Source organism: Barbus barbus (genome assembly GCF_936440315.1).
Source record: "Barbus barbus genome assembly, chromosome: 17".
Taxonomy (NCBI): domain Eukaryota; kingdom Metazoa; phylum Chordata; class Actinopteri; order Cypriniformes; family Cyprinidae; genus Barbus; species Barbus barbus.
In genome coordinates, this window is record NC_136745.1 from 15,674,160 (window position 1) to 15,696,283 (window position 22,124).

General features: G+C 38.0%; 1 protein-coding gene across 1 annotated transcript in view; it reads left to right on the top strand.

The window, feature by feature from the left end:
• Positions 1-17,936, top strand: part of LOC306883355 (relaxin receptor 1-like) — an 84,427-nt gene extending 66,491 nt beyond the window's left edge. Inside the window, exons 11-18 of the mRNA XM_079438545.1 lie at positions 3,670-3,741; positions 4,095-4,166; positions 5,482-5,553; positions 6,023-6,094; positions 7,668-7,897; positions 14,080-14,490; positions 15,660-15,878; positions 16,972-17,936. Of these exons, the coding sequence (XP_079294671.1) occupies positions 3,670-3,741; positions 4,095-4,166; positions 5,482-5,553; positions 6,023-6,094; positions 7,668-7,897; positions 14,080-14,490; positions 15,660-15,878; positions 16,972-17,273 (1,450 nt within the window). The 3' untranslated portion in view covers positions 17,274-17,936. The remainder of the gene's footprint in view (positions 1-3,669; positions 3,742-4,094; positions 4,167-5,481; positions 5,554-6,022; positions 6,095-7,667; positions 7,898-14,079; positions 14,491-15,659; positions 15,879-16,971) is intronic.
• The last annotated feature ends 4,188 nt before the right edge of the window (positions 17,937-22,124 follow it).

Here is a 22,124-nt window from a genome sequence, read left to right on the forward strand (position 1 = left end):
TGGACTGAATCCAATTGCTTTTTTTCTTTTTTTCTTCTGTTCTTTACTTCCCACACTGATAGTTAGAAATGCCAGATGAACATAATTTATTTTTTACAAGCATAATGTATCACTGTTACGGTTGGTGGTTGTAGTAATCGGCGCCCACACACAAGGATAACAAAAAGGTAAATTTAATAGCATCAACGCACGTAAGACCATTTACAACTTAAGAACCGACCAACATAAAGGCAAAACTGAGGACTTATAAAGGGGCTGGAACAAACGAGGAAACAAGGTAATTGAATCAAACACAGGTGATGAATATAACTAATTAACAAAACTAGGTCATGAACTAAAACAGGAAGAACCAAATAAGGAAAAAAGGAAACTAAACAAACAGTTCTGTTACAGATATCGCCCCTCTCCCGGAAGGTGCGTCCCGCACCGTAACAGTAACATCGGGGAGGGGGGGGTGGGCGTCCTGGAGGCTGGAGCAGGACCAGGATGGGACAGGGAAGCCTCCAGGACGGATCAGGAGCCTTGGGAGACCATGGTAGGACTGGAGATTCGGGAGGCCATGGTGGATCTGGAGCCTTGGGAGGCCATGGCAGGACTGGAGATTCGGGAGGCCATGGCGGATCTGGAGCCTTGGGAGGCCATGGCAGGACTGGAGATTCGGGAGGCCATGGCGGATCTGGAGCCTTGGGAGGCCATGGCAGGACTGGAGATTCGGGAGGCCATGGCGGATCTGGAGCCTCGGGCGGCCATGGTGGATCGGGGTCCTCGGGCGGCCATGGCGGATCGGGGTCCTCGGGCGGCCCTGATGGATCTGGGTCCTTGGACGGCCATGGCGGATCTGGGTCCTCGGGCGGCCATGGCGGATCGGGGTCCTCGGGAGGCCCTGATGGATCTGGGTCCTTGGACGGCCATGGCGGATCTGGGTCCTCGGGCGGCCATGGCGGATCTGGGTCATTTGTGGCCTTGGCGTTTGGCCTGGCCACACAGACTGGGACTATATGGCCCCCCCCCAAAATTTCTTTGGGAAAGTTCCCCTCTGGGGGCCACATTGGAGGAGAGGGCTCTAGAGGGCGCTCTGGAGGAGCGGGCACTAGGGGGCGCTCTGGAGGAGCGGGCACTGGGGGGCGCACGGGAGGCGCGGAGCTGGACGGAACCAGCGGAGACGAAGGAGAGCTGGACGGGACCAGCGTAGATGCAGGAGGGCGCTCTTGCAGCGCGGACTCCTGAGGGCGTTCTTGCAGCGCCGACACTTGAGGGCGCTCTTGCAGCGCAGACACTTGAGGGCGCACGGGAGGCGCGAAGCTGGATAGAACCAGCGGAGACGAAGGAGAGCTGGACGGGACCAGCGGAGACGCAGGAGGGCGCTCTTGCAGCGCGGACTCTTGAGGGCGCTCTTGCAGCGCGGACACTTGAGGGCGCTCTTGCAGCGCGGACACTTGAGGGCGCTCTTGCAGCGCGGACACTTGAGGGCGCTCTTGCAGCGCGGACACTTGAGGGCGCTCTTGCAGCGCGGACACTTGAGGGCGCTCTTGCAGCGCGGATTCAAAGGGGCGCTCTTGTAGCGCGGACATTAGAGGGTGCACGGGAGGCGCGGGGCTGGACGGGACCAGCGGGAACTCAGGTGGGCTGGACGGGACCAGCGGGAACTCAGGTGGGCTGGACGGGACCAGCGGGAACTCAGGTGGGCTGGACGGGACCAGCGGGAACTCAGGTGGGCTGGACGGGACCAGCGGGAACTCAGGTGGGCTGGACGGGACCAGCGGGAACTCAGGTGGGCTGGACGGGACCAGCGGGAACTCAGGTGGGCTGGACGGGACCAGCGGGAACTCAGGACGGCTGGACGGGACCAGCGGGAACTCAGGTGGGCTGGACGGGACCAGCGGGAACTCAGGTGGGCTGGACGGAACCAGCGGGAACTCAGGTGGGCACTTGCGAGGTGCAGGCATTGGTGGGCTCAGACGAGGAGCAGGCACAGGAAGGCACTGGCGAGGAGCTGGCACTGGAGGGCGCTTGCGAGGAGCAGGTACTGGATGGCACTGACGAGGAGCAGGCACTGGATGGCACTGCCGAGGGGCAGGCACTGGAGGGAATGACATGCCCTCAAACTCCACTAAAATCCCGACCGGCACCTGTTTTTCCCCCCTCGGTGGTTTGGGGAAACTGTTATTGGCGGCGGAATCCCTCTTCTCCGCGGACGGCGCAACGTTCATCGCCCCTCGCGGCGGAATCCTCCTCGCCGTGGGCGGAACATTCATCGCCGTGTACGGCGGGATCCTCTTCGTTGCCGACGGCGCAACGTTCATCGCCCCTTGCGGCGGAATCCTCCTCGCCGCGGGCGGAACATTCCTCGCCGTCTCAGGCGGAACGAATTTCATTGGGGACGTGGGTAAGGGTGTGCGGCGAATGGCGACCCGTTTTCCCCAAAACGGGTGGCCAGGGTAAGCCGCTACAGGCAGCCCGACATCCCACGCAGCACGGGCAGGGGCGAGCCGCGAACGGCGGCGTGAACCCCCGCAAATAACGGGCACAAGCTCCAGCTTCCTGAGCAGTAATCTTGTCTTCTGTAAGTGGTCGGTTCTTCTGTTACGGTTGGTGGTTGTAGTAATCGGCGCCCACACACAAGGATAACAAACAGGTAAATTTAATAGCATCAACGCACGTAAGACCATTTACAACTTAAGAACCGACCAACATAAAGGCAAAACTGAGGACTTATAAAGGGGCTGGAACAAACGAGGAAACAAGGTAATTGAATCAAACACAGGTGATGAATATAACTAATTAACAAAACTAGGTCATGAACTAAAACAGGAAGAACCAAATAAGGAAAAAAGGAAACTAAACAAACAGTTCTGTTACAATCACAATATAAAATATCATATTATAATTATATTTTCACATTTCTCTTATTTAAAGGAGGCTTTTAGCCCAGTTGTACCCCACTCTTAATATGCATAGTTGAGGTCCTTCTTGCCAAAAACACAAATTAGGTCAAATATATTTTTAGGGAAAGCATTTTCCACTCCCCAACTCTCGAGTTTCATTTTTAATCAATGTTCTGAAGATATCGGAGAGAAAGACTTATCTGCTTTTGTTCATTTTGGGGCTTAATTCAAGGAACATGGAAACATTTACATATTAAGCAGAATAGCAGTGTGTTTGGACCTCAATTATGAATATAATGCTATATTACTCTATTATAATTTTACTGATTATATGCAAGAGTGATTAGAGGTCAGATTCCATTTACCTAATAAATTGTTTTGTTTTTGTACTCCTCACCACTGACATGGTGTACAACTACGTGGTTCCAGAAGTGTAAAATACTTTGAGTAATTTTACCTGAATACTGTACTTAAGTATTATTTTGAGGTACTTTACTGAAGTGCAATTTAAACTGACTATTTTTACTTAATAACGTTTCTGAAGAGGAAAAAAAACACTCGTTACTCGTTTTTAAAAAAAAGTCTTCCATGCAAAAAAGAAAAGGGTAAACAGAAGTTCAGATGCATGTGCTTGACGTGCGAGAACCAATGATGTTTGTGTCTGCTTTTGCAAGATTCTCCTCTTTTATTTTATTTATATGCACAATTTAAAGTTGTGCTTTTCTACTTGTACTCATTTAAATATAATCTATTTTCACTTGTAAATGTTAATGTTTTTTTGCAGGGTCCTCCAGCGTAACCGCATTAGTTACATCCACGAGAAGGCTTTCTCTCTGCTTCGTAAACTGGGCGAGCTGTAAGTTCTCAGGCGTTCCATTCCATTTATAAATGTTTGCCAAAATAATCACCACAAAGTGTTCTCTGGAGTTTAGTCGTGACCCGTTTCTGGTCTATTTTTGAGAAGCTAAGCAAAAAAATAAAGTAAATAAAATAATAAATCCTCCTTGCATGGATGTCCTTATCAATTTCAAAGTACGGTTTGGTCTTACTCCCACTCAGCTCGACCAGGTACGAGACATCAGTCATCAAAGAGTTTGGCATCAGACTGCCTTGCTCATCACTTGTCAACAGATGCCTATTTGAAAGGGAAAAGTATTTAAAAATATTAAAAGTATTTCTAAATATTATAGAAATATTTTCTCCCCACAGGGATTTGTCCAGTAACCGAATTGAAGCAATCCCTCCTAATCTTTTCGTCAATCTCGGAGACCTGCTTCAGCTGTGAGTCTTCCATTTAGATGCACATTACAAACAACCTCAAACTGCTTCTAATGGCTTTGGCTAATCTATGCATTGCTCTTAATGTGTCATCGTGTATTAATTTCTTAATAACATAGTATTAACTAATGTCAATGTGTTAGTTACCACAATGGGTCAAAGCTAATGATTTGCAAAGATATCATTATGATTTTACTAGTTCTTCATGAGTCATGCATTAACTCGTGATTATCTGTGCATTAGTTAAGAATTAATGCATATTGTAAAGTGTTGCCGTAGCTGTTTGTATAATTAACATGCTATTTATGAAACAAAGTCAGATAAAAATCTTATGCAGTTTACGGTTGTAACCAGGGGTCTGAGGCAGAGGGATCCATTTGCAGCTTTATTGATAAGACAACGACGGGTGTCAGATAAAAAAACAACGACGGGTGTCAGATAAATCAGAATCCATAAACGATATCCAGGCTAGAGTCGAGGCAGGCGGCAGACAGGGGAAGTAAACAACAGTCCAGAGATCAGGTCACAAAGGCAGGTAGCAGAGAATCACAGAGTCGGATAAACAGTCCAGGGTCATAAACGGGAGATCAATAAACATGGAATAAACGCTCCGTAATGTAGCCGGGGCAATACAAGACTTCACGGTGTGTTGTTGGAGATTGCAGCTTATATGGGGTAACAAGTGATGGGAAACACCTGTGCTGCAATCAGCCTCAGGTACAGGGCATTGTGGGAAATGCAGTTCGGTTAATATTCCGGTGATGGTGCCCTCCGGTGGTGTTCAGGGAAGGCTACAGAGGCCGAGTTTGTGACAACTGTACTATTCAACCGCTTTCAAAATTGATATTAATCAGACTTGTCTTGAGTATCAAAGCAGCATATTAGAATGGTTTCTAAAGGTAATGTGACCGTGAACACTGGAAGAATAATGCTGAAAATTCAGCTTTTTAAAGTTTTTTTTTTTTTTTTTTTTTTTTTTTAAATCCGTTCAGAAATAATAAATACAATAAAACAGTAAAGAAGCATGTTTTGTGTTGTCTGCTATTACTAATAAACAACAAATCAGCTTGTTCGTCATCAAACACGAAAGATACACCTTTAGTTTAACCTGAGTGGTTGACTCAATGTTTTACACAATTTCATATTTTGCAAAATGTTTAATTTCTAGAATGTCAGTTATTGTCTTATCTAAACATTTTATGCCTTTTTCCTACCTTTGCAGACAAAATGCCTCAGCTCTGCACAGATCATACGTTATAACTTTGACATTAGAGATCTATTTCCAATCAGTTCACTCTTGCCTCCTATTTGTCTGCAGGAATATTTCATATAACCCCACCACGGACCTGCGTGTGGACCACTTTGACAAGCTGCATAAGTTAAAGTCACTGTAAGTCTCTTTATAATTTTCTGAAGCTGAAATAGTGGAATAAGAAGTGTTTTAAAGATGTTATCCAATTTGTAAACTCTCCACAGTGAATTATGAATAAACCAAGACACGCACAAGCCCACTCCCCCTTTTATACCTCTCTGGTTTCAAAAAAATACATTCACATGAGACACGACAGAAATGTCTTGCGATTTTAGTAATGTGCTGTTTGCGGGGCCCCTTCAGCGCAGCACAATGGTCCTACCTAAACTTCAGGCCATGAACTTTCTTCCCCACTACTAAGCAGAGGAAAAACCAATCTGCTTTTAGGTCATGCTTCAAAGACTTCCAAAGAGCATCTTGGACACAAAACTGCATATTTGTAAGAAAAGGGAAAAGAGGACTAAAGCATTGTAAAGTAAATACTGAAATGCTAATGATGGTGGTTTTCTAAAGAGCAACCCCTGAGAGAAAGCTTTTTGTGTCACAGGAGCATTGAGGGAATCGAAATTGGGAACATTCACAGAAAGATGTTTGAACCTCTCAAGAACCTGACTCACATGTGAGTGCTGCTTTTTGAAAGTTTTGATGATAAAATGCTTCTGCTTTCTCAATTTCTGAAACTGAATTCAAATCTATATTTTCTGAAGTCGTCACCATTGAGAATTATTTTTTTTTTTTCATGTTGAATAATGAAGTGTTGAGATTCTGCTTGAATTGCCTGACAGCTGAACATCTGTTATTTGTACTGTAATACATTAAACAAATGACCGCAGACCAAATGTTCTCTCTGGAAAATACTTTTTTTTTTTTTTTTTTTTTTTATATATAAAGACTCAAACTCTTTAGTTCTCATCCCAAAAATTGACACCAATATTTTGCATTAGTTTATCCATGGCAATCATTTTCCTCCATGATCTGGTACAGTAATTGATTCGCCTGAAAATATGGAGAGAAAAAAAACCAATCGAGTGTCTGGAATACATATTGGAGTTTACAATTCCCTTTTCAGATACTTGAAGACCTAATATTGTGTCTTTCTACTTTGCATATCTTGCGGTATATAATTCACACTATGAAAAATGAGAACACGCTACGAATCTTGCAATTACTTTGCAATGTTTTCTCTCGGGTAGAGTTTTTGTTTTTTACTGAAATTCAAGTTTCCGTTTCTGGAACTATATCAGTTCTGTTCAGTGTGAATCTCTCCTTTTGTCTTCCCCCTTCATAAACCCCTTTCTCAATAAGGACAGGATGAGTGACTGCAAAACACCGTCTGAGCAGCTCTCATGTTCAATGAGGCAGGGAGTTGAAGCAGTGAGAAAATAGAAGAGTTTCAAGATTGTTACGGTTTTGTTACTTTAGTAAAGATTGAACGATACTAATTAATTAGATGGCTAATTAAATGATGGCTACACCGTTTAAAAAAAAAAAAAAAAAAATTGAGCCAACTTAAAACTAAGGCAACCAGCTTCAGCAGATTTGGTGTTCTCAACTTATTTTTGGAGATTTTTTTTTTTTTTTACCGTGTAGATAGACCCATTTCTTATTAGAAAATAAGAATGATTTTATAGATGCATGTGTACAATTCAATGATTAACATTTATTTGTCGTTGTGCTAGAGCCAAAATCATACATGCATACACAATACTTCTAATAATAAATATTGATCGGCTTATAGACAACACAATTAAAAATATTCTTGAACCTATGAATATTTGCATTGCAAATAAAGAGATGTGCTGTCAGATTCAATTTTTGAATAATAGAAGTCATTTCCACAAATCTATGTGTAGTTTTGTGGTAACACTTTACAGTAAGCTTTAATTTGTATACATTAGCTAACTACATTAGTTAACAAGAACTAACAATTAATGCTTCTAGAACATTTATTAATTTTAACATTTATTAATACAAGCTAGTTAATGCATTAATGTTAACAAATGAGACCTTGTTGTAAAGATTCAAAGTTTGAAATTATTCATTCAATGTATTTATTTCCATAATTCTTCATCGTTATATTTTTAATAGATCGATCGGACAGCTAATCAGTATTTGTGTTCTTAGACATGTCATGGCACGTCAAAAATGATGATCTGATTACTTTGGTCTAATTTGTGCTTATTTCTTTTCAGCTACTTCAAAAAGTTTCAGTATTGTGGCTATGCGCCTCACGTCCGTAGCTGCAAGCCCAATACTGATGGCATCTCTTCTTTCGAGGACCTTTTGGCCAACATCGTGCTGCGTGTCTTCGTCTGGGTTGTCTCGGCGACGACGTGCTTCGGCAACATCTTTGTGATCTGCATGCGATCCTACATTCGCTCTGAAAACAAGCTCCATGCCATGTGCATCATCTCTTTATGCTGTAAGATGATACTTTGCATCTAATGCTAAGGCATTTTAAAGAGTGACTAAAAGTGTCGGAATACATTTATATACAGCGCTATATGCTGTTGAAGATCGCAATGTGCTGCTCATCTCCTTGTGGCAAAAGCAATTTCACACATAATTAGTCTCGACTTCCTATGCATTCTTTTTTTTTTTGTTTGTTTTTTTTCTACCTCTATCATTGTTAAAAATATTATGTAGCCTGTCATGAATATATTTAAGAATGCTTTGTGTGCATTTAACCGGATTCAAGCTTTTTCATTAAGATGGGGGGGGGGGGGGGGGGTCATCTTTTAAATTGCAGTTATGCAGACTGTCCTAGTTCATCAAGTTGATGGTACCTTCGAGAAACCGACTGATAGCCTAAAGGTAGCTCGTAGCCAGCCAGCAGCATTCAGAGCCTGCGTTTACCTGACAGTATTCCCTCTTGACTGAAGTGCTGCCACATGTTTCATGTTTTATTGCATGAAATTCACCCATACAGTCTGCTTCCTGTGAACTGACCACCGCTGCACAAAGAAAATGATGTTTCTTTAACACTTTTCTTCATTCAAATTGTATACTTTAGCCTGCTCCCAAAGGAAAGCACAACCTATGAAATGAAAAGCAGTCCTTTGATTTCTGGTCTTTGATATGGGCTGAATACGGGGGAAATCAAAGTTGTGCACTGGGCATCTGAATGATTGGATCTGCAATTCAGATGAGTGGAAGCTTATTCAGAATACGTGGAAATCAATCGCTCCGAGTGTCCACTTTGAAGTGTAGATGTCACACTTGGATGTAGCTTGGATGTGTTTATTTTTTTTTTTTTTTTTTTTTTTTTTAACTTAAATTTTCACTTACTAACATGAAGTATAAGGTAACCAATAAAATGTTTATGAATAAGAATGAAAAAATAGGTGAGGTAAAGTGGGTTATCTTATTTGTTATCTTAATATTTATATATTATGCAATGCATTTTATTAGTGTAAAGCTACTCATGCACACATACATAAAACAAACTGTGCCAAGAATAATTTTTTTGTATTCGCATCTATTTGATTTTATTTAAATAAGCGTTTTTTTTTAATTATGTACTCCGATTACTTGGAATCAATATAAAACAATTCAGATCCAATTAGTTAAATTGCATGAGATTGGTTTATATAAATGGAATCGTTTACCATCTTCCAGTCGGTAAGTGGCGGTACTGCACCATGACGTGTCTAAAGCGGCTTTGGTAATGCACGTGCAAATCGGCGCAAATTCAAAAAAAGCGGCGCCAGAAGTGTTCTCCTGAATCTTCTCCTCACCATGTTGCATCGGCGCAGCCTGGATCATAGTCTATTTGCAAGGTAAGATATATCTTATCTGTTAGTTCCGTGTATATTATTTGACGTTTCATTGTATATACAATATTATTACACTTGTATGGAATGCACGGCCTATAGTTTATTTCACTAGCTATCTAATTTTGGGATTTTAATTGTTTCTCATTGTGACCGTGATCTCATTGTAAATCCTAAGAATCGATAGATGCTGTTTTCACTTGATGCGTGAACAAAACTTAATTAAGCATAATAAGTCACAGTAAGTTTTATTACTTGTGGTATGAAAAAAGTGTCAGATTTCATATTCTGTTAATTGTATCACAGTAAATACAGTTTTGGTGTTAAATGTAACGTGAAAGATAATTTTAGTGCCTCAGTACAAGCAGCAGTGCAGAACTCGCATGAACCGACCTTCTCTTCCTCTTTACTTCTAGTTACTGCAGCAAATAAACATCAACGATCATCAGAAGGTGTTGAAAGATACAGAACATCCTACAGGAATGAATCGCATCTCATGTAATCGCTCAGTCAGTCTCAAGACGTCAAAGACAGGGCTTGTAAACAATGTCAAAGAAAAGCCACTGAGTGAGTATAAACTCCTAAACTTGTTACTTAACTAGAAATAAATAAATAAAGGATAATTTTGCTGAAAATATGCACTAGATGACATTCATTATATATTTTTTTACTTAACCTGTTCTTCAATATGTAATGCAATTTTGGATAAATTAGTCTTAAAAAAAAAACAAGTAATGACATCCACGGTTTAAATGTTTGTATTTCAGCAAACTGGTGAAGAAAAATAATATCGTTAGAAATATTATTTAAAAAAAACTATGTAAAACCAGCCTTGCATGCAATTTAAAAGTTTCTTTTCAAATTACTGTTATATACTAATGTACCAATTTACAGGGTTTATTGTATAGTTGCTGCATTAGTTGAGCAAGATTTTTAACTCCACTTTAGTTTTATATCTGAGTAAATCAATGATTAATGTTGTGTTTTTGGGATCTTGTTGTTCTGCATGTTTGAGAATGAAGACTAAAATCAACTGCAGTTACATTCCGAGAAGATGCACATTTGACAGTGCCATTGTGAAAACTATAACTGCCTCATCTTTTATACATAACCAAAAGAACAGCAGCTCATTATCATGGTAAAAAAGTAGCCTAACTATATGGTTTCTATGGTGTTTGCATTGAAGAACAGTAGCCTAAAGACATTGTCAATTACAAATCCACATCAACTGATAGAATAATTAACAAAATAATGTTATTATATTCCATTATTCCTGTAACATATTTAATAATACATTTTATTTAAGGCACCTTTCAAACCACTCAAGGTCACCGAACATCAGGAACAATAAATGGCAATAAAAAAGATAAGCAGCAGTTACAAAATAACCACAGTAAAATAACAATAGGCTAGAAGAAAGAGATAGAAAGGAGCAGAGGAGAAAAAAAGAAAAACCCTAGATGAGTGTAGGCAGTCATCAAGTAGGATAAGAGATTCTGAATAAGTGCGTTTTAAGTTTAACTTTAAATTGGGATAGAGAGTGTAAATTACATATGTTAGCTGGGAGTGAGTTCCAAAGGCGAGGAGCAGCATGGCTGAAGGCTCTATGACCCATGGTGGTTAAACAAGCCGTGGGTGTATGGAGAAGACCCAGTGAAGAAGTACGAAGGGTTCTAGAAGGGGTGTAGGGCTATTTAGTTACCGTTAGTGTTACTACAGTAAAACTATGGTAAATGTGGGTGATTTGTGGATTGAAATGTCTTTTAACTGGATCGTTGTTGCACTGTTTCTGCTGCTTTCTGCATCATTGTTGATGAGAATAACAGCTCCGATTTATTTTACTTTAAACTAGTTTAAATTAAAGAGACGTGATTTGTACTGGAGAACTCTGCGCTGAACTCGTGCTTCTTACTGGATTTCACAGCGTTGTTTAGTGCGTGATCGTGACTGGTCACTGTAACACACAGTTATGTCAATTTACATTGTTAGTGATGTTAATTTTCTTATTAGCATCACAGTCTCACTTGCCCAAGTGTGTGTAGTATGCAGCAAATTAGCTCATTTTTGATTTGATCTCTTAGTAGAGGTAACAAGTTAGTATGAAAACTTGAGTATTGGTAACTGTTTTACAAGTTAAATATTTAAGTACATTAAATTCAAAACAATTTTCTTAAGCTTGCTCTCTACAGTTCATTTGAGAAATTTGCACATTTGCAGTGGTTACAAATGATGGAAATGCAGAGTAAAGTTTAAGTACAAATAATTACAAAGAAAGATCAATTAAATAAAAAAAAAGACATTTTGAAGTAAAATACTGAAATGGCGTTTTCTTGTAAAATGTACTCAACGTTTAATGCTTTTTTTTTTTTTTTTTTTTTTTTTTTTTTTTTTTTTTTTTTTTTTTTTTTTTTTTAAATGCAGTGCAAGTGATATCCAGCCACTTGACCGTCCTGGAACAACACGAGTGCTCATGTTTTTGGTAATATAGTTCAAAATAACTGGCTATACATTTAATTCTTATTTTATACTACCAGGCCAAAAAAGTTGCTGTCTGGATTTAAATGAGTAAATACTTGATATTTAAAGATTTGTGTTTGGTAACAATTTTTAGCCCTAACTGGAGTGTGTAGCTTTTTAATGTCTCAAACAACCAGGTTGGAAGTCGTACTCATGTCTATATTCCAGGATAACAATGTCAAGATTCATCAGGCTCAAACTGTGAAAGGTTGTCCACCACAGAGTCCTGACCTAATCCCTATTGAAAGTCTTTAGGATGTGCTGGAGTCGACTAGCCTGTCCAAAAAGAGTTGCACACTCTAATATTTCATTGGACCACCTATAGCTTTCATAACATTTTGCTGTGTTGTGGCATTAAGCAACATTATGCAACATCACAACATTTATTTCCATCAAGAGTTGCATTTATTTTTTTGGCCTGGATCTTGTATTGACAATGGGAGAGTCTAGCCACTCTGTAAAGTCGACTCCAGCACATCCTCAAGACATTCAGTAGAGTTCAGCTCAGGACTGTTGATCAATTCATACATGAAAATTATTCCTCGTGCTCACTGAACCACTATTACACATTGAGCCTGATTCATTTTATTGTCATGGTGGAATGTATACATTGGTATGTCCTCCGACATGGTTGTTTAAGAAATGAAAAGCTACACACTGCATCAGTTTGTGATAAAATAATTATTGCCAAAATGCAACAAGCCGGAAACTTAAAAGTCACTGGAATAATCATCCAATTCTAGACACTTCAGTATCTGCTTATTTAAATCCAAATGGTGACTTTCTTTTTTTTTTTTTTTTTTTGGACCAGGCTGTGTACATTTGAATGAGTCTACATATCCAAAATGTCAGAGTTTGTAAACAATGTGCCCTTAAAATGTCTGAATATGACACTGTGACTGGCATTGGAACACTATTCATTCTGTTTATCCTCCAGGACTGTTGAAAGTGCAGAGGCTGAGTCTGGAATTACACAGACAACAGTGGGCATGTACATCTTTCATTCAGAGGGTGCTGGTGTTGGTCCTGGAGAACAACCTACGGATGTTGGTGTGGAAGTTCTTCAATGTCACTCTTGGATGTTTGATGCTTTTTGGACTGATTTATGTGCTTAACTGAAGCTATGCAACAGAGCTCAAGTGCACGTTTGAAGAAGATCCTGGATACAACCAAGCTGGATACAACAACTTTCTAAGTTTTCTAATTTGATATATTTTAAAACATTTATTCCTGTGATGGCAAAGCTGAATTTTCAGCAGCTGTTATTCCAGTCTTTTATATGTTCTTTATAACACATCTATAATATTTTGCTATTATATTAAATGGGTCTATTAAAACATGTTCTTAGGAAACTTCAGTATAACCCCACTGAGCTGTTGCTGTAAATTGTATATTTGTAACACCTTGGACATCATTATGACCCACCATCTGCCTCAGGCATGGTCAGCTCATGCTGAGTCTTATGCTATGTGTTAAATGCTCCACAATTACCCAGCAGTTGATTGTGCCTAAATTGCTCAATATTGTTGTCTGTGGCTGTGTTAGTCATGGGTAAAGTTTCTGGATTAAAAGTCTATGGGTGAGAAATGCTCTATTTTAGGGCACCTGGAGGGGGGGAAATGGGTCAGATGTGGAAAGTGGCAGACTGGTAAAGAGGCTTTAATGATTTTTAGCCTGCTGTCAGTTTTCATCAAGAGTGTTTTTTTTTTTTTTTTTATACATATATATGTACGTACATACGTACATACATACACACGTAGTGGTTTACTTGAGGCTGAAAATATTTTAATAGTTTTCTACAATTTTGGAAGTTCTAACAACTTCAGGAACACAAGTAATGTATCTCAGAAAATGAATGTACCATCAGTATACTCTCATTTATCACACTGAACCTACAAGCTACTTCATGTTGTGTCAATCACATTTACACACTGCCTCCAAAACTTTCATCCTTATAAAGATTCAGACCAGGTTAAATTTTCTGCGTTTTTGCATCCGTAGCAAGCATTTTGATAAAGCATGACGAATACGAAAAAACGCATATGAAAATATCAGAGGAAGGACCTTAAGTTAGGCTTAAAATATGGTTAATTTTAAGAAATTATACACTGTACAAGAAATCTTCTATAGTAATTCAACAACTCAAACTTAGTTCTGTTTTTACAGTGTATTGATTACATAAAAACAGTGCTATCTATTTAAAGCTATATTTAAAATAATCACATTTATCACATGTAACTTATAAAAATAATGTGCTAAACTCATCTTATTACTCATATTTGTCCAGTTTACGAGCTCTTTCTCTGCTAAACAGGTGCAGACGGTCTGATGGGTGTCTACCTCTTCATGATAGGCGCGTATGACTTGAAGTTTCGGGGCGAGTATAATCGTCACGCTCAGGCCTGGATGGATAGTGTACCCTGTCAGGTGATTGGATCTCTAGCCATGCTCTCAACCGAGGTGTCAGTTCTGCTCCTCACCTACCTCACCCTGGAGAAATACATCTGCATCGTCTACCCATTCCGATACCTGACCCCCGGCCGCAGACGCACTGTTACCATTTTGGTGGTCATCTGGATCTTGGGCTTTTTTATTGCTTTCTTGCCTCTCATCTTTAAAGGGGTTTTCAGAAACTTCTATGGAACCAATGGCGTGTGTTTCCCTTTGCATTCTGAGCAGCCAGAGACTCTTGGAGCTCAAATCTACTCCATTGTGATCTTTCTGGGTATGTGAGAATCCTTTAATAGTGTTCAAAAGATGTTCTATTAGATGATAGCGCACAACAGTTGGGTTCTGGCCTTAAAAATCCCAGTCATTTTCTCTATAGAGAAATATATTTTTAATGATTCTGTGCAAATCATTTATGACAGACCTACCATGAGCTCTGAGGTAATGGTATATGCTTTTATTGAAGCCACCAGTCAGAATCATTTTAACATTTCAAAACCATTCTCATAAATTCTCAATTGCCTTTTGTGTTATAGTCAGATATATGAATATTTTGAAATAAATACATGTTTTATGGAAAAATGTATTCTTATGCTTACAAAGGCTGCATTTGCTATACAACTATACCTATATAGTAATGTTAAATCTATTAAATATATATTTAAATGTGATTTACGGATGGCAAAGCTGAATTTTCAGCAGCCATTACTCCAGTCTTCAGTGTTACATGATCTTTCAGAAATCATTCTAATATTCTGACTTAGTGCTCAAGAAACATTTTGTATCATTATCAATGATGAAAACTGTTATGCTGCTTATTTTTTATACAATTTTTTTTCAGGGTTGTTTGATGAATAGAACAGAAAAGAAAAAGAAAAAACACTCTTTTTATGTACCTTTTATCGCATATAATGTTGCCATTCATCTCCGAGCTGAATGGTTTGGTTTATGTATATTTTGATTCCCTATGGAGAAAATCAATTGAAAAAACACACAGAGACAGCTGAAAAAGTGGTTGATCAATGTGGCACTCAGTTAAAGCTTTTTAAGACATTTGAGACACGATTCCCCCTTCAAAAGTTTACTTTTTGTTTGCAAGCTTTCCTGTTCTTAAAGCAGTAAGAGTTATTTTGGACTCTCTTGTTCCTGGTTAAGAAATTGCTCTCTCTGTGAGTGTTCAATTTGTTTGTGTGATAGAGGTCACATCCAGAGGTCTAGGTTTAGATTGGAAAAGAGGACTAAGGGCACTGATGTTATTAAGAGCACAGAAAAAATGTGGTGGTTTCCAGCGAGACCAATCATCTCAACAATAACTTAATCTTTCTTTACCGGAAAGGTGTTCAAACGGTAGTGCTGCTTATGTTTTGTATAGAGGTCATCTTTCACATTGATGAATGCTTTTCGCTGTTATATATCATGTCAAAAACATGTCCTGTTTCCAAACAGGTCTCAATCTGGTGGCTTTTCTCATCATCGTGCTGTCTTATGGAAGCATGTTTTACAATATCCAGAGAACAGGAACGCAGACGACCAAATACAGCAACCACATTAAGAAAGAGCTGACCATTGCCAAACGCTTCTTCTCCATTGTCATCACTGATTCGCTCTGCTGGATTCCCATTTTCATACTCAAGATCCTTTCACTGATGGAGGTCGAAATCCCTGGTAAGTGCATCACGGCCCATTTAAAGTCTTCAGGGCCATCGGTTTCTTCAAGGATGAGTCTGTTATTGAGCTGAAGCAGTATTCTCTTTTTCTTCAGTGTCTGTAAGTAGTGAAATGGTTAAAGGCATCTATATGTGAATACAATATGAAGAACATGCTAAAGTTTTACTTCTCCTTCAGAATTGTACCAAAAGAGTCATTTTGAGTAATGTACCGATCATTTGTTTGCATATAATTGCAATGAATGAGGGCTAGAGCTTTTAAGCTTCAAAAAATGGCACAAAAGCACCATAAAACTGCAGTTCCTACGGCTATATTCCAAGACATCCGAAGTTATGACTTACAGCTTTGCACAAGAAACTTAATTAATGATCATTCCCTCCAGTGAGCAGCTGCTGAAACTTGATTGAGTCAGATTTTGCAAACTGATTCATTGAACAAATTTGACTTGGCTTTAGAAGACCAGGCCTAGATTATAGTGCACAAGTCATTTGGGCAACTTTTATGGAGCTTTTCGTAAAAAATAATAATAATCACCTTTTGTGTGTCACTAAAGAAAATCATAGAGGTATTGAACAACATGAGAGCAAACAAAAACAGAATTGTATTTTTGGGATGAGCTGTGCTTCCAAAGTATTTTCAAAAACATTGGCTCCTTTTTACTAAACTTTGCGTGAATTATTTCATATTTTTGTACATTTAGAATAGGTTTTTGGGATCTGAATAATGATCTGTTTGTGAAAACGTTCATACACAGATTTCACACACAAATCCATGTCTACTCGTGCTTAGTGAATGAGACCCATTGAATGGTCTTTCCACCCGCATAATATTCGACAATGGCTGGGCAAATTACACTGTGCTCCATTATGATTGCTGAACCCAAGCTATATTTTTCTAGGACACATCACTGAAAGATTGTAGTTTTTGTTCCCATCCTCTATTTGATGATAGTTCTGGAGATAATTAATGGGCAGTAGGGAAGTGGACTGCCTTGTCCAAAATGATTTTTCAAAGAAAAGCAATCAGCAAAAAATTACTTGGGATATCAACTCTCAATGCATCATTTTCTCCCCATTACTCTTCTCTGCAGGAACCATCAGCTCATGGGTCGTCATCTTTATTCTGCCCATCAACAGCGCTCTCAACCCCATCTTGTACACGCTGACCACGCGGCCCTTCAAAGAGACACTGCTGCAGGTGTGGTCCAACTACAAGCAGCGGAGACCCCTCCTCAGCAGCCACCCAGCTCATCTGCCTTCCTTTACGTGGCAGGAAATGTGGCCTCTGCAAGAAAACAGCCAAACCCTCTGCGCACCGGACTACCTGGCGCATCCGTCCGAAATGTCTAACACCACCCAGTTGCTGCCCGTGGAGGGGTCGAACGGGACATGAGGGATCTAATGGAGTCCTGTCATCAGCATCACCTCATGCCTCACAGCCATGGACTCATTCTGAAAGGACATACAGTTTTTTTGGTATGTTTGTGGATGTTTACATGCACGTCCTCACTCAGAGCAGGGTTAATAATGATACGCTGCAATGCATATAAGGACGGTTTGCCATCATGAGCTTGTGTTTGTTTGGGAGGAGACCGGCACAAAAAAACAAAGACACAGTGACAGATGTTTGCAAGCCCTGCTGAAAAGACCTGCTCGTTTATGCTGATTAGTGCTGGTCTGTGTGGTTTACCAAGGGAAAGCTGTTGGTTAAGAGGATTGTCAAACAATGACAGTTCTGTCTTCATTTCGTTCCACCCTCATGTTGTTTCAAACTCATGAGCAGAATACAAAATAATTTTATTTTAAGAATTTTTCTGCTGTTTTTGTCCAGTCAATGGAGGGCAAAACAGAGTTATTATACTTAACTTAAAATGAAAGCCATTTCGTTACTTGAAATAAAATAAATGTAAACTGAATTACATAGAAAAAACTTATTTAGTATCCATTTTCACGTTTTCATTTACTTTGATAAACTTGATATACTAAAATAACTAAAACTGAAATAAAATTAATGAAAATTATATAGATGTTCAAAAACGGAAACTAATAAAATGACTAAAAAAAAAAAAAAAATTACAAAACAAATTAAAAGCTAATTCAAAATATTAATACTATATACTGCATGTGTGTGTGTGTGTGTGTGTGTGTATATATATATATATATATATATATGTATATATGTATATGTGTGTGTGTGTTTATAAATTAAAACAAATATATATAAATTATAATTTCACATTCACATACATAAATGTGACCCTGGACCACAAAACCAGTCATAAGGGTCAATTTTTTTTAAAATGTATATTTATATATCATCTGAAGTCTGAATAAATAAGCTTTCAATTGATGTATGGTTTGTTAGCATCGGACAATATTTGGCCAAGATAAAACTATTTTAAAATCTGGAATCTGAGGGTGCAAAAAAATCAAAATACTGAGAAAATTGCCTTTTAAATTTGTCAAATTAAGTTCTTAGCATGCATATTACTAATCAAAAATTAAGTTTTGATATTTTTATCAAATTTAAAAAATATCTTCATGGAACATGATCTTTACTTAATGTCCCAATGATTTTTGGCATAAAAGAAAAATCAATAATTTTGACCCACACAATGTATTTTTGGCTATTGCTACAAATATACCCCAACAACTTAAGACTGGTTTTGTGCTCCAGGGTTAAAACCAAAAATGACATAATGACAACAACTCAGTAAAAAATACTAAAATTGTAGCCAACATTAAAAGCTAATTCAAAATATTAATACCACAATATAATAATATAACTATAATTTTTACATACACATACCAAAATAATTAAAATAAAATAAAAATAATACAATTTCTTTCAACTAATATACTAACTAGTATCTCAGTGATACTAAAATAGACCTGGGAGAAAAAAAAGAAGGAAAACATGCTCCAAATAGGATACAGGTAGTGTCATGGATTGAACCTCTGGATCGTTTGTACATAAGAGTGAGTAAATGATGACAGAATCTTCATTTTTAAGATGCTTGGTAGAGACATCAGCACACCAGCATCCAAAAGACAACATACAATATGCTAGTGGCCAGCAAAGCTGATCTTTTCAACAGGGACATAACAGCACAATTCATTCGATTGTATTGTATTGATAAGTCATTGATAAAGATTAATCAGTTTGTTTACAAGTGACTCATCCGCAGGGTCTGAATTGACAGAGAAAATATAGATATGGTTGAATAATAAAAGTGTTTACTTAGTGTTTTACCATCAGTCAGTGTTGCACATTAGACGTTTTGCCCCTGTTTGTTGTATTGATTGACATCTTGTCTTTTCAGTGTTAGTACTGGCGTACAGCTATTCAGTGTTTAAGATGTGTTTCTTGTCCAAATGAAAATGTGTGTAGCATATTAATACCTGCTGCTTTTTGTACAAAATGTACATATATATTGTATAGAATTATTTTTCTCTAGCCAAACTGATTCAAGCATCATTCAGGGTTTTAACAGATGTTGTAGGAGCTCTTGGGGTTCCATGAGAAATAGCATTCCTTATACTGTAAGATGTGAAGGCAGAAGGGAGGCCATTGTTTTAGAGATATCTGTCAGTCATTTTAATTGTCTTTCTCTTTCAAAACCAAAGGAGAAACAAAAGTGAAAATGTCCACTCAGTGTTGCCTTGTTTTTAGTATTGTATCATCAGAAGAACTATGTTTAGCGTACCGTTTTTATGGAAATAACTCTCAAATAGAAACCCATGCATAATGTTTCATCCTTATTTGAATATTTTTTATCTGAAACTGTCTGCCTGCATGCACAATGATATCTTCATTCAGGGAGTAATATATAAAGATAAAGTGGGATGAATCTCGTACGTCAGTGAGCATGAGCATATTCAGTCTATATTTAACCCTCAATAAAATAATTATAATATATCTGAAATTAAAGGTCCTGAATATGGATTTATTTTCATGAAACTATATATATATATTCATTCATGAAATTATATTTGTATGTATATATATATGTGTGTGTGTGTATACAGATACATATAATATATATATATAATTTCATGAAAATGAAGCCATTTGCCATATTTAGGACCTTTGAACAAAATGTTTTGCTCTATGACTGTTATTCTTATGACATTTTCTACCCCAGTTCGTATCACTGTAATGTCATTCACAGCACTGTAATTTGGAATAAAATGTAATTGAAATAGTACATCATGATAGTGATTAATCCATTTAATTACACATTATCAAAGTAGTCAGATATTTACAATATAACCTTTGAGAATGAGAATTCTGGGTGGAAAAAATGCATTTCATATATTATTATAATGATAAAGTTTGAAGTTTGGGTCCCACTTTATATTAAGTGGCGTTAACTACTATGTACTTACATTAAACAATAAGTGCAATGACAGGTAAGGTTAGGGACAGGTTTGGTGGTATGGGTAGGTTTGAGGGATGGGTCAACAGTGTAATTATAAATGTAATTACAGATGAAATTACATGCAGGTTTTTTCAAATATAAGTACAATGTAAATACAATAAGTTCTTTGATTATTTAACTGTAAGTACATAGTATTAAGGCCACTTAATATAAAGTGGGACCGAAGTTTGTTATATTATCCATAATTTAGAAAAACATTGCTTTATTGCCATACAAACAATGTCACAATGTTAAAAATGGTCTGTTTATGGTCTTAAAATATGCTTATCTTTTGCAATATTATATTAGAATATATGACTTTTTATTTTGAGATGAAATATGACCTGACATGTTTTTGTGAGATTCGCCAAAGACCACTTAATTGATATAATGCCCTCTGAGCAGGCACAAGGCTTTTATGTCAGTTGGACCCATTTATAAAGAGCTGTCAACTAATTATTAATAAAACACCATTAGTGACACTCTCACAGCGCTCCTCTCTTACATGTGCAAGGTTATCATTTACAACTGTGATCATTTAAAAAAATATATATAATTGTTTTCTGACAGTCAAGTCATTGAAAGAAGAGGATATTTTAATGTTTCCCTCAAGAAAAAGCTGTTTTTGTGTCATTCTCAGAGATTACCTTTAATTTTATGAATGTAAAGATGAAAAATAAAACAACTAATTTTTAAATATTTATTGGTATTTTGAATGCAATTTGGTAGTTTGAATGCAATGCTTTCACAGCTCACTATTCAGAGGTGGGTAGTAACGAGTTACATTTACTTCGTTACATTTACTTGAGTACATTTTTTGGGTAACTAATACTTTTAGAGTATATTTTAAAATGGGTACTTTTACTCTTACTCAAGTATATTTTTAGTGAAAAAACGGTACTTTTACTTCGTTACTGTGGGCGACTCTCCTCTCGTTACTGTATCTTAATGCAATACAAGTTAAAAATGCTTCGGTTTATTCCAAACGCGCCGTCTACTTTTCTCTGGGCAATGAACGATGCCCATTCGCGAATGATTCATTCTTTTGAGTCGATTCTGTTTAAAGGCTTTATCAAACCAGTTGGTAAACCAGTGAATCGGTTCGTGAATCAGTTTGAATGATTCGTTCAGCCTGCCGCACGCGCTGAGTCTCTGAAGCGGTTCTCACTCAGATAACAGAGAGTTTAAGAACATCAAGAGCGCTGAAGACGTGGCTTTGGATCTACAGTCAGTTGAAAGCAAATCTGCAAAGGTTTGTTTGCTAGAGCTATATAAAGATCTTTATTAGATGAACACCGCGTGTGCTGTCTACTGTTGCACAGGTATAGGCCACGATACCACTATGACATCACCAGTTTGTTGTACATGTACCTTACATTAAATACAATGTATAATTTATACATTAAATAAGCTGTGGCAGAGTATGAAATGAACACTCGCGGAACCCGCGTTAGCTCTGTGCAGCGGCGCGCTGCCTGTTCTATACACAATTAATATTCACATTTTTACAATATTTACGCTTGCAAAAATATAGGCTACATTTGTTTACATTTTGCAGAACAGAAGATCCATCAATATGCATTTGTTTCATTGTGTTCAGAGCAGTCATGTGAGGCGTTTTCAGAGGTTTCAGTGTCAGAGATTATAGAATAATACATAATTAATTTACTTTAAAATATAATTTAATTCAGTGATGCAAATCAGAATTTTCATCAGCTGTTACTCCAGTTTTCGGAGTCATATGATCCTTCAGAAATCATTATAATATATTGATTTATTACCAGTGTTGGAAACAGTTTTGCTGTTTAATATTTTTTGGAACC